The sequence below is a fragment of the Dendropsophus ebraccatus genome, chromosome 12 (assembly GCF_027789765.1).
Source record: "Dendropsophus ebraccatus isolate aDenEbr1 chromosome 12, aDenEbr1.pat, whole genome shotgun sequence".
NCBI classification, from domain to species: domain Eukaryota; kingdom Metazoa; phylum Chordata; class Amphibia; order Anura; family Hylidae; genus Dendropsophus; species Dendropsophus ebraccatus.
Genome location: NC_091465.1, coordinates 21,647,631 through 21,660,901, shown reverse-complemented (window position 1 = coordinate 21,660,901; position 13,271 = coordinate 21,647,631). Strand labels below are relative to the sequence as shown.

General features: G+C 42.7%; 1 protein-coding gene across 1 annotated transcript in view; it reads left to right on the top strand.

The window, feature by feature from the left end:
- Positions 1–10,387, top strand: part of LOC138769164 (indolethylamine N-methyltransferase-like) — a 43,585-nt gene extending 33,198 nt beyond the window's left edge. Inside the window, exon 4 of the mRNA XM_069947431.1 lies at positions 9,457–10,387. Within this exon, the coding sequence (XP_069803532.1) occupies positions 9,457–9,880 (424 nt within the window). The 3' untranslated portion in view covers positions 9,881–10,387. The remainder of the gene's footprint in view (positions 1–9,456) is intronic.
- The last annotated feature ends 2,884 nt before the right edge of the window (positions 10,388–13,271 follow it).

Genomic DNA, 13,271 nt, shown 5'->3' with positions numbered 1-13,271 from the left:
GGCGCAAGCCAAAGATCTGGCTGCACCATAATGCCTTGCAACAGCTCCTGGGCCGTGTGCCTCTTGTCGCCTAAGCTCAGCAGTTTCAACACCGCCTGTTGGCGCTTACCCACCGCAGTGCTGATGCAGCTAGCGCTACGAAATGGAGGCGACGTGCTCGTGGAGGGTAATAGAGAGGAGGAGAAAGAAGAGGAGGAGAAAGAGGTATAGAAATCATGAGAGACCGTGACCGAGGTAGGCCCCACAATCCTCGGTATGGGCAGCACATGAGCGGAACCAGGGTCAGACTCTGTCCCAGCCTCCACCAAGTTGACTCAATGTGCCACCAGGGAGATATAGTGTCTCTGCCCGCCAGCACTTGTCCACGTGGTCATGTTTAGGTTAACCTTGTCACTAATTACGTTGGTCAGGGGACGGATGATGTTATCCGACACGTGGAGGGCTGGGACGGCACACCGTGAAAAGTAGTGGTGGCTGGGGACAGAGTACCGAGGGACAGCCACCGCCATGAGGTTCCTAAAAGCCTCTGTCTCTACCAGCCGCATCTCCAAGCTTAGCAGTTTGCCTATGTGCACATTTAGGGCTTGTGCATTCGGGTGAGTGGCAGTGTATTTGCGCTTCCGTTCAAAGGTCTGCTGCAGGGACAGTTGAACGCTGCGCTTGGACACCTTGCTGGAGGGTGTGGAGCATAGTTGAGGTGAAGGGGTGTGTGTAGGGCGGGAGGCGTTTGTGCCTAGGGCCTGGGCGGGGAGACTGACAGAGCAAGCACGTGACACAGGGGAAGGAGCAGGGGTGCGACTTGCACTCACTAAACGGCCTTGGTTCCACTGAGTAGGGTGTTTAGCACTCATATGCCTGCGCATGCTGGTAGTGGTTAGGCTGGTAGTGGTGGCTCCCCTGCTGATCCTGGCGTAGCACACTACAGTCCGTCGGTCATCCGGACTTTCTTTAAAAAATCTCCAGACTTGGGGACATCTAGGCCTGGCCACGAAAGTTTGACTCCTAGAAACAGTTGCTGATCTACTCGCTTTGACCCTGCTTCTCCCTCTGCCCACCACTCTTCCAACCGGTCCAGCTGGTGAAATTGCCTCCCCCTCAGAATCACTGTCTTTACTACCCTTATCCACCTAGCTCGGGTCAGTCACTTTGTCCTCATCCACCAGCTCTTTCTCCAATTCCTCACTGTGCTCCCCACTTTGAGTTACATCCATGACAACAACCTCAATGTCTGACGACTGGGTCTCGTTGTCATCATCAGAAATCTCTTCCAACCCCGCTTGCAATTCCCCATCATCACCCACTGACTGTGTGAGCTGCATAGTTTGGGCATCTGGACAGATCGACCGCTCTGGTTGCTCAGACTCAGAAAAAGGTCCAGAAAAGAGTTCCTGGGAGCATGGTGGTGGTGGGTCTGAATCCCTTCTTTCCCTGGAGGGGCCAGGCTGTGGGGAAGGAGGCTGAGCTGCTGGAGCAAGGGTTCCACTCCCTTGGGTAGTGTGGGTTGAATAAATTCATTTATTCTTCTGAGCCAAACAACTGGGGATATTGCAGCGAGCGTACAAGCTATCAACACAGTTTATGGCTCTTTTTAAAGGGTAATACATGGGCTTTTTATTTGAGGAATTTCATTTTTTGGCTACTGAAATTATAGTTACGCTTTTACTAAGACTATATACTATTGTCGAATTAGAATTTTTAAGACTATATATACCCTATCGTCCCATTGGCATCACAACATATGGGGTATTATCGCCCCTGCGCCCCTGGGGAAGTAGTCCAGCACTCAGTTGGTTCAGGATGGACAGCGCTCGGCGTTCAGAGCGCCCGGGATTATTTAAATCCAATGAGCTGTGTCAACTTGTTGAAAAGTTCATCAATTAAAAGATATATTAGCAGAGGATTAGTTACAATTTTAATTATAGACAAAAGTGCGCAGTATAATAAGGTCCTCAGGTAACTGATAGTATAGGAGAATGATGAGTAGGTATGTGATAGAGGTAATTACCCAATTACTTGATTTATTATATACACTACAACAGATGACAAGATATGACAATAAGCTAAAATTATTACGTTAATTAGTTTTCCCTGAGACCCATTGGCATCACAACATATGGGGGTATTATCGCCCCTGTGAGCCCCTGAGACGAAGGAATTTTAATGAAAAAAATAAGTAAATCTTTTATTCCCCTCCTCCAGGAAGTATAATAGGCCCCACCTCCCCACACACCTCAGTCTTTTTTCACTTCGTTTCTGTTAGCCCTAGGGGACTCTGTCCCCCCCTCCATATTTTTCCTTTTTAGGTTACCTGTGGATTCCTTTCTTGCTCCAGGTATCCACCGCAGGATCCAATTTCAGGCCAGTAGGTCAGGTCTCGATTTTTTTTGGGTCCTGCACTTTCTTTCTTTATGTTTATTAGGTCTTATTGCATGGAACGCATGTGCGTTTCATTCGCGGCGACGTGTCACTTCCGGTGACTGCTTCCTGCCGGGCCATGGAACGCATGACGTATGTGTGTGTCAGCTCCGGCATTAGCAAGTTTGTCACTTCCGGTTCCGGTTGCTGCTGCGCCGCTGTGCATATAAAAAGGGAACCAGGACGCCAGCAGATAGGTCTGATCTTTGGATCTAGGGTGCTGTATCCCAATTTTTCTGTCTTCTGCCAGCAAGTGTTACAGAGCGTCTAATTCAGGGTTTCCTATTTCATCTGCTAAGTACTCTGCTGTCCCCTTGTGGTGTTGTTTGGTATTACTGGTCAGATGTATCCTATAGACAAGGTCTATGCTGGGATTTATTGTATACTTTCCTAGATGTCTGAAATGGAGACCAGTCCATCCAGCAAGAGATCTGGAAAAAGAAAACATTTCGCTTGTGCTGATTGTGAGACTCCTCTGCCGGATGGCTATGAATACCGTATGAGGACCATCGATTCAGATAACATTATTCTTTTTTTTCTCTTAGAGAATCTACAAGCTTCGTAAGGCTGTCCAGGCAGAGATTCAACCAGAAAACTTAGAAGAAGGTCCTAGGGCTTTTCATGTTGGCGAGACATCAATGAGTATGTTACAAACTGAGTGGAAGAAGCCGGAAAAAGCTCCGCTCTTGAGTAAGAGGTTCAAAACCTTATACAGTATGTTCTCAAGGTAGAACCTCCAAAGGTTGATACAGCCATGGCCAAACTGTCCAAACGCACGGTCTTACCTGCGGAGGATAATTCAAACCTCAGAGACCCTATGGATAGAAGGGTGGAGGTGGCTTTTAAGAGATCTTATACTGCGGCCGCTGCCCAAGGGGTGGTTTCTATATCCTCATTTGAGGTTTCTAGAAGTGGCTGGCTAAGGACCAAGAGAACTTGGAATCTGGAGTGAGAAGGGATAAGGTCCTTTGCTCTTTTAAAAAGGTAAACATGGCCATAGATTTTCTCTGTGGTGCAGCATCCCAGGGAACGAGGATAGCCTCCAAAACTATGGCCCTCTCCACTGCAGGTAGGAGAGCATTATGGTTAAGACCCTGGTTTGGAGACGCAAATTCAAAATTTCGGTTATGTAATATGGAGTTTCAGCCAGGGAGATTATTTGGCACGGAGCTTGACAAATTAATGGAAGAGATGTCAGATAAAAAAGGGAAATCGTTGCCACTATCCTACAAGACTTGGGATTCCTTTCGTAGAGCTAAATCACCATAGCGTGGGAGAACTAGATACCAGTACAGGGGGAGAGGAAGAAATTACTCCAGAAGAGGACCTGGCAAGTTAAATTAAGCAAATTAAGGACACCAATAAAAATCCTGACTTCTGACGCCAGGAGCATCCCAGTGGGGGGGGGGGGGGGGGGGGGGGATATTTAACTTTGTTTCTCCCAGCCTGGGAAACTTTAATAAAGGATCAGTGGATAGTGAACTTTATCTGCAGCAGTTATGTCCTTCATTTTTCTCTTCTTCCTCCTTTCAAGGTTTCTTCCATCATGGAAGCTAAGACCAGAGAAACAAACAGTTCTAGAGAAAGAAATTCTTCACCTCCTATCCATAGAGGCGTTAGAAGACGTTCCTCCGTCAGAGATTGGTCAAGGCATGTACTCTCCAGTATTTCTCGTGCCCAAGCCATCCGGAAAGTGGAGGCTTATTATAGATCTGCGGTATCTAAATACATTCATAGTAAAGAAAAAATTTTGCATTGAGAACATAAAGTCGGTAAGATCAATCCTCCAAGAAGGGGATTTACAGGATGCCAGGATCTCCATGTTCCAATTCTGAAGGCAGACAGGAAATACTTAAAGAGGTTGACCAACATTTTTTTCTTATTGGAAATGTGAATAATTTGTAATCTTCCCCTTTCCCTGAGTGGTTTTCTCTAACCTTTTTTCGCCTCTGTGTCCCCGGGCCGCCTCCTCTGTTGCTGCTTTTTGGATTTGTGTTTGTTTACATAAAGAACTTCCAGGTCACAGGGGTCAGCAGTACATCACAGCTCTGCACGCCTGTAGCTCCACTCACTCTACCCATAGGCAGGTAATTACTGTATTACTGTATTACTACAAAAGCCCTTTTGAGCAGCATGGTGGCTCAGGGTCTGTCAATTACTTATGTTATCAAATCAACTAGTTTTTTCACTCTTTTATCTGTTGTAGGACTACAAACCCCAGCACACATGTACATGATAGGAGTTGTAGTCCTGGATTACATATACACTACAGTAGCCATCTTACTCGGGGTCTCAATGAGGCAGCATTCTGTTACAAGTTTACCTCAGCAATAGATTGATAGATGACATGGTGACTGCCATGAGGTGAAGTCTCCTCTCTTCTCTCCATATTACACACAGCAGCAGCACTGCCCTAACACTGTATATTTTCACACTACAATAGTAACAATATAGAGGAAGATTTAGCAAAGCCTGTGCAGGGGAGCAGTTATCCATAGCAACCAATCAGATTGCTTCTTTCATTTTTAAAAAAAGGCCTTGGAAAATGAAACCTAGAATCTGACTGGTTGCTATGGGCAACTGCTTTCCTGTTCCTCTGCATCAATTTTGATAAATCACCCCATAGTTCCTTTATTTACCGTTTATAGCTCCAACCTATGCTGCAGTGCAGTACAGAGATTGTAGTCTGCCATGCTGTCCTTACAGCTGCAGTTTCTTCTGGGCTCAGATGTCAGTAAGATGTTAGGGGTGTGGCTAAAGAAATATATGCATAACCCCACCCACCTGATGACTCACTGTTCCCTCACTGGCAGGAACAGGAAACAGAAGGGAACAGAATTTCACAGGAAGTAAAGAAAACACAGGCAGAGTGGTCATGTGACTGAGCCTGCGAACACAGTAAGCGCTCTGAATAAAAAATAGAAGTGTATATAGAATATGCAACACCCACAGAGGTCAGTGCAATGCTAGTTTATTGAAAAATCCAATGACAACCCCTTTAAGGATCACCATCCAGCTCCAGGTAAGACACTTGCGTATCAGAGTTCTCCCATTCGGGACAACCTCTGCTCCCTTCGAAAATACTTTCGAAAATGCTTTACGAAAATAGTGTCGGCCATGATGGTTCTATTCCGGTTACAGGGGATAAAGATCATCCCATACCTCGAGGACTGGTTGATTATGGCACAGACTCAGAATCTTCTGAGTCTTCAGTTGAATTATGTTCAAAACATACTTCAACAGCTAGGATGGCTTATCAACCATGAGAAATCGGACCTAGTTCCATCCAGGACCAAGGTATTTCTGGGGTTTCTCATAGACTCTGCACAAATTATTTCTATCAACTCCCAGAGTGGAACGCATCCAGGCAGGAGCCCAGTTTCTTATTCCTCCTCGTCAGATATCCATCTTCTTAGGACTCCTCGCCTCAGCAGCGGATGCAGTTCCACGGGCGCTATGGCACATGAGATCCCTCCAGACAGAAGTACTATCACCCTGGAACCGGAGACTAGAGGATCTGGATGCAATGCATGTCCTGTCTACACAAACAAGACAGTCCCTAATGTAGTGGAGGCAAGTCAAACATGGAGTTTTGATATCAGAGCCACATTGGGTCACCATAGCGACGGATACTTCGGGCACAGGATGGGGGGGCCCATCTATTAGACAACACAGTCTCAGGAGTTTGGAACCTACAATAATCCATTCTTCCTTCCAACATAAGAGAGCTCAGAGCAATTTATCTTGCTCTTCTTTATTTCACTCCAGTTATAATGCACAAAGCGGTGAGGATCAGGACGGACAACATTGCTTGCGTAGCCTACCTGAACAAGCAGGGAGGTACCAGATCTCCCTTGCTTCTCAAGGAGGTGGAGAAGATTTTGAGATGGGCAGAAACCCGGGTGACCAGGTTATTTACAATTTGACTAAGTCGAGGTCTTACAGTTCCAGGGGAGTGGTCTCTCTCAAGGAGAGTGTTCACTCAATTAACACACAGATGGGGACTTCCTCAAATAGATCTCATGGCATCAGCAGACAATGCCAAACTGATGAAGTTTTGCTCCCTGTATACGTCGGACAACCTGACCGTGGTGGATGTCATGACAATTCTGTAGACGTTTCAGCTAGCCTACATCTTCCCACCTATCGCCATGATTCCCAGAGTTCTGCCGAAGATCAGGCATCAGTGATATTCATGACACCCTTCTGGCTGAAGAGGTCATGGTTCATCCTGCTCATGAATATGAGCAGAGGAGACTTTCGGAAGCTTCCCCTGTATCCAGATCTGATATCCCAGGGACTTCATCGGTGCAGGGATCTAGTCAGCCTCAGCTTGACAGCTTGGAGGCTAGAAGGACCATACTAGATGCAGGTTTCTCTGAGAAAGTTTTGCATACTCTTTCTCATGCACGTAGCAATGCTACGAATAAATCATATCTTTTAAAAATTTGCAGGCCTGGTGTTCTTCTAAAGAGATTGATTCAACACAACCTTCTACTCCACAGTTGTTAGAATTTCTTCAAGAGGGATTTGACAAGGGTCTAAAACCTAGTTCCATTAAGGTGCAGATAGCAGCCCTATCTGCCCACTTAAATTTACGTCTTTTTCAAATCATAAAAGTAAAAAACTTCAATAAGGCTGTAACCAGACTAAGACCTAACCTGGTGAGACAGGTAGACACTTGTGACTTGTCCCTAGTGCTGAGACGCTTATGTCTCCCTCCATTTGAGCCATTGGAAGAAACAGACTACAAGTTCCTTTCCTTTAAAGGGGTTATCCAGCACTACAAAAACATGGCCACTTCCCCCCTACTGTTGTCTCCAGTTTGGGTGGGGTTTTGAAACTCAGTTCCATTGAAGTAAATGGAGCTTAATTGCAAACTGCACCTGAACTGGAGACAACAGTAGGGGGGGGGAAGTGGCCATGTTTTTGTAGCACTTGATAACCCCTTTAAGGTTGCCTTTTTGCTGGCAATCACTTCTGCCAAGAGAGTAGGAGAGCTTCAAGCGATTGGTTCTGCTCCTCCTTATGTTGTTTTCTCTCAGGATAAGGTTATTCTTAGATTTCTTCCAGGATTCCTTCCTAAAGTGGCGTCTTATTCCAACATTAACCAGCTGGTGGTACTGCCTGTTTTTTCTGCTGTTTATTCGGTTAAAGAAGAATTAAATCTCTCGCTGTTGGACGTATCCAGATCTATCAGAATATACCTGGATAGAGTAAGCACATTCCGTAAGGAAGAAATTTTTTTTGTTCTTTTTGCAGGAAAGAAATAAGGGAAAAAGGCCTCAAAACCTACCATAATTCGATGGATCTGTGATTCCATTGCCCTTTGCTATACTTCGGCTGAGTTGACTCCACCTGAATTCACTAGAGCTCACTCTACCAGGGCAGTTGCCTCTAGTTGGGCTGAGCGGGCATCTGTGCCGCTTGAGGACATATGCCAGGCGGCTACCTGGTCATCACTGTCTACCTTTGTCAACCCCTATAGGTTGGAATCTATCTGTTCAGCAAGAACTGTATTTGCAAAATCTGTGCTCTCTGCTGCTCTGATTGTTAACCCACCCAATAAGGATCATGCTTGCTAGTTCCCCATATGTTGTGATGTCAATAGGACGATAGGGAAGCCAAAAAAAATTGTTAATTTGTTTTCCCTGAGCCCCATTGGCATCACAAGACACCCGCCCTTATTGTATTTGTTATAATTTGACTGAGGTGTGTGGGGAGGTGGGGCCTATTATACTTCCTGGAGGAGGGAAATAAAAGATTTACTTATTTTTTTCAGTAAAATTCTTTCGTTTAGGGGCTCACGGGGGCAATAATACCCCCATATGTTGTGATGCCAAAGGGGTCTCAAGGAAAACAAATTAACATAATAATTTTAGCTTATTGTCATATCTTGTAATCTGTTGTAGTGTATATAATAAATCAAGTAATTGGGTAATTACCTCTATCACATACCTACTCAGCATTCTCCTATACTATCAGTTACCTGAGGACCTCATTATACTGTGCACTTTTGTCTATAATTAAAATCGTAACTAATCCTCTGCTAATATATTTTTTAATTGATGAACTTTTCAACAAGTTGACACAGCTCATTGGATTTAAATAATCCCGGGCGCTCTGAGCGCTGTCCATCCTGAACCAACTGGGTGCTGGACTACTTCCCCATCATTTGCCGGCAGTTTCATCCATGACGGGAGTTATACTCGAGTGACATTAAGGGGTGTTTCTTGCTCAGTTTGTACACATATATATAATAATTGTTTTAATCCATTTATTCCGCATTATTGCTATTAATTTACATGTAATCATTGTTTTAATTCATTTATTTTGCATTATCGATATTAGTTTATATGTATTATTTCTTTATCTGCTTTTAATTTATTTTTTGGTATAGTAAATTCCTGCTTTTTCAATTAAATATACTGTAAATATATATATATATATATATATATATATATATATATATTTATTTTTTTTTATTTACAGTATATTTAATTGCAAAAGCATTGATTAGTTTTAATTAAGCTATTGAATGACGAAAATAGCTTTATTAGAATGAAAATTAGTTTTATTAATTAAATATTTACTGTTGCTGTTAATACCGTTCCCTGTAATACTGCTTCCCTGCTTTCCCAGATGCATTCCAGAGGTGTTTGCATCACTTTCTAAAGATGTCTTGCACTTGTGACCTCTGATTCGTCGAATCTTGATTTCCAGGTCCCAAGGATTTTTCTCCCATAGACTATAAAAGGATTCTATATTAGGATTCTATATTCGATCGAATATCAGGAGCTATTTGAATCGAATCGAATCGAATATTTCACTATTTGCTCATCTCATTATCAATTACATTATTATCACTCTTGTTGTATAACAAGAGGTTCTGTTAGAAGGGCCTATTGATAATTAGTACTTGACTTGTTGGAGTACACTGGTTAACTTCAAGTCTTCCCTCCACTAGTGGAATATTTTATGACATTCTACGGAAATGCATTGTAGGAAAATAACTTTTTTAATGCTTCCCATTTCTTTCAGTGATCAGTTACAGGACAAAGAAGAAAAAGTGAGATCAGCCGCTCAGCATGTAGTGAAATGTGACCTTGAGAAGGAAAACATGACAGATCCGATAGTCCTACCACCAGCCGATTGTATCATCAGCGCTTGGCTCTTAGATGTAATCTGCAAAGACCAAGATGATTATATCCGATATCTCAGGAAGTTCTCAGGGTTGCTGAAACCTGGAGGACACCTCCTAATAATTGGTTGTTTAGGTAGAACATATGCAATAATTGGGAAAGACAAGATCCGTGATTTTGCATATGATGAAGATTTTGCCAAGAAAGCTCTAGTTGGAGCAGGATTTGTTATTGATAACTGTAAGGTTAAAAGGAGAACGGCTGTGAGTGACCTTACTGACTATAAGGCTGTCATATTCATAGCAGCCCACAAGGAAAAGTAGGTCTGAATGGAAACATATTAGACTAAGGTTTGTTTGACCATAGCTGTTTCTAACATATGTCACTAAGGTTGATCAGATCCATGCCTTAAAAATCATCAAACATTAATGCTACTGCTCGAATTTTCATCTTTGAAAATCAAAGTTCAATATTGTGTGAGAGATAAAAAAAAATTATAAACAGATCAATGGTGCACATTTATTATATCTTAAAGAGGTAGTTCAGCAAAATACATAAATAAATTCTTTCAAATCAACTGGTGCCAGAAAGTGCCAGAGATTTGTAATTTACCGTTATTAAAAAATCTCAAGTCTTTAAGCTGCTGTATATCCTGCAGTAAGTGGTGTATTCTCTTCAGTCTGATACACTGTCATTGACAGGAACTGTCCAGAGCAGTAGCAAATCCTGGTAGAAAACTTCTCCTGCTCTCCAGACTGGGAAAATACAGCAGCTGATAAGTACTGTAAAACTTGAGATTTTTTAACAGAAGTAAATTAAAAATCTCTCGCACGTTTTTGTGAACTTTTCCTTTAACATATACACAAGTTTCTGTAATTTCTTAAATGTTTTAATTGGTTGTTATCGCCCTCCTCTTTTTAACCTTTCTTTGCACTGGTAATATTGCCTGAGACCTGAGAACTAATGTGCTCTTCAGAGAGTATATGCTTTTTTTTTTGGCTATTTGTATTACTGTACTATCAACAGTGTTCTTCAGGCTTCAGTCTCCCTTGCCTTTTTCTTGGCATAGCAGTTATTATGAACATTAGACCTCTCTTGGGTCTGAGCAATACTGGGCAGACTCCACTCAGCCAATCAGTGGATGCAGCAGTGTCCCGCCTCAGCCAATGATTGGCTAAGTGGCGATAGTGAAAACAGATGGAAGATCGGAGCCATTAGTAAAATCCCGCCCCCTCCCCCCCCAAACACACACACCACACACCAAACACACATCACAAATAGAACACAGTCTGGTCCCCAGGGCCTAACGTACCCCATGGGGGCCAGACGTGTCACTTTCAGATTAACCAGGTACCGTTCACTCTGCCAAGCAGGGGGCATCTGGTTGAATATTTGAATCTCCCACTGATTTTAATGGGGCTCAATGCTCAAATTGAGCACTTCAGTGTTTAAAAATACTTAACTTGATTAATAAGCATTCAAGTATTTTGGTGCTTGCTCATCCCTAACAAATACATAAAAAATTGTCATCAACACTGATCGCAACATTTTCTGTAGGATAGTTAACGAATACTGTTGCTCATTAAGTTCTATAAATATAGTATTACAACATTTGATGTGATGGAATGGAATGGAATGGCATGGGACCAGGGCCAAGCTGTTTTCCTGCAGTACTCACACCTAGAATTCCTTATCCTTACTTCTCACCAATCATATACAGTACCTACTCCTCTCTATTATGTTATTGCAGTGTTCAAGAACCTGTTTGCCGCTGCTTTTTGTATACGCACATGGTCGGCACCAAGTGTTGTATTTTACAGGGTTTTCTATGGGAAGTGCCTCACTGTTTTTTGGCCACGAGATGGCACTAATAATTTATTTTTACAGACACCACACTGGAGCTTGCTAAGGGAAATGTTTGTATTGTAACACTGAGAGGAAGAATGCCAACCACCTCCCTATTTATGGGCCTATCACAGGCCTTTTCTAGAAGCTTCTCTCCAGATCCTGGCCAGATCCAGATCAGGTGTCGAGTTACCACTGAGCCTATTCCACCAATAGTAAACTAGTCCTGTCCTAACTTACGAGATTGGTAAGCAGGTTAGAGCAGGTCCCTAGTCAGTCTTATCCTAGTTCAGTTCCTGAGCAGACCTATACCAACCAGCAGTTCCTGAGTGACTTCTTTCCCAAGGCCTGGCTCTGAGGCCGGGTACCTGTGTACTAAAAGACTGTAAGCTGATTTCCTTTATTAGGCTAAGTTCACACAACATAAATTTTTTATTAATCTCGGCCGTTGATTTATAGATGATTTATAGAAAATTTATGTTGCACTGCGGTCAGTGGAATCCTAGCCGGAGTGTATACACATAGTATAAACTTCGGCCAGCAGTCCTATCAGCCACACGAAAAAATGACATGTCAATTTTTTGCAGCTGCTAGTCATTGAAAAATAGCCACACAACATTGGCAGCTCACACAATGGAAAGTGCGTCTCTGGACACACTTTCCATTGAGTACTATGGTGAATTGGGATGCAGGCACACACAGATGCGCCCGCATCCCAATTCAGCACAAATGAAGTGATCTTCACTGAAAAATCTAGGGATAGTCCGAACCTGCCGAGGTTCGGGTTCGTATGAACCCGAACGCTCGGCATCAGATTCCCGCTGTCTACCCGCTCCGTGCAGGGGGTGGATAAAGCGGAAGGACTGCCTGGAAAACTGGGATACAGCCTATGGTTATGGCTGTATCCCAGTTTTCTAGGCGGTCCTCCCGCTGTATCCACCCTCTCCATGGAGCGGGCAGACAGCGGGAATCATTTACGAGAGTTCGGGTTCGTACGAACCCGAACCGAAGCAGGTTCGGACCATACCTAGAAAAATCTATTGTGGAATATACTGTTAACTTAACATGTACCACCTACAATCAGTATTATCCCAAAATGTAAGCCACAACATATTACATACAGTAAATATCTCTTTTATTATTGCATAAGCTAACACAACTTAAAAACACAGATCATGGAGGCCGGAGGCCAGTGAGGCATGGGATACAAAGTCACAGAAAACGTCTAAAAGGTGCATCAGTCAATACATACAGCCTACATATAGTTTGTAAAGATGAGCGAATACTGAAATATTTGATTCGATCCAATTCGATAAGCTCCCGATATTCAACTATTCGAACGAATATCAAATCTCATTATAGTCTATGGGAGAAAAATCCTTGGGACCTGGAAATCAAGATTCGACGAATCGGAGGTCTTTAGAAAGAAATGCAAACACCTCTGGAATGCATCTGTGAAAGCAGGGAAGCAGTATTATAGGGAACAGTATTACCGGCAATAGGAATTGCCGGCAATAATACCGCTCCCTGTAATAGTTAATATTTTATTATTAAAGCAAATTTTCATTCTAATAAAGCTATTTTCGTTGTACAATAGTATAATTAAAACAAATCAATGCTTTTGCAATTAATTATACTGTTAATAAAAAAATAAATATATAAATAAATGTATATATATATTTATTTACAGTATATTTATTTGAAAAAGCCTTTATTCGTTTTAATTATGCTATTGTACAACGAAAATAGCTTTCTTAGAATGAAAATTTGCTTTATTAATTAATTATTAACTATTACAGGGAGCTATAATAATGCCAGCAATTACTATTATCGGAAATACAGCTCAAAGTAATACAGTGGTGCCTTGGA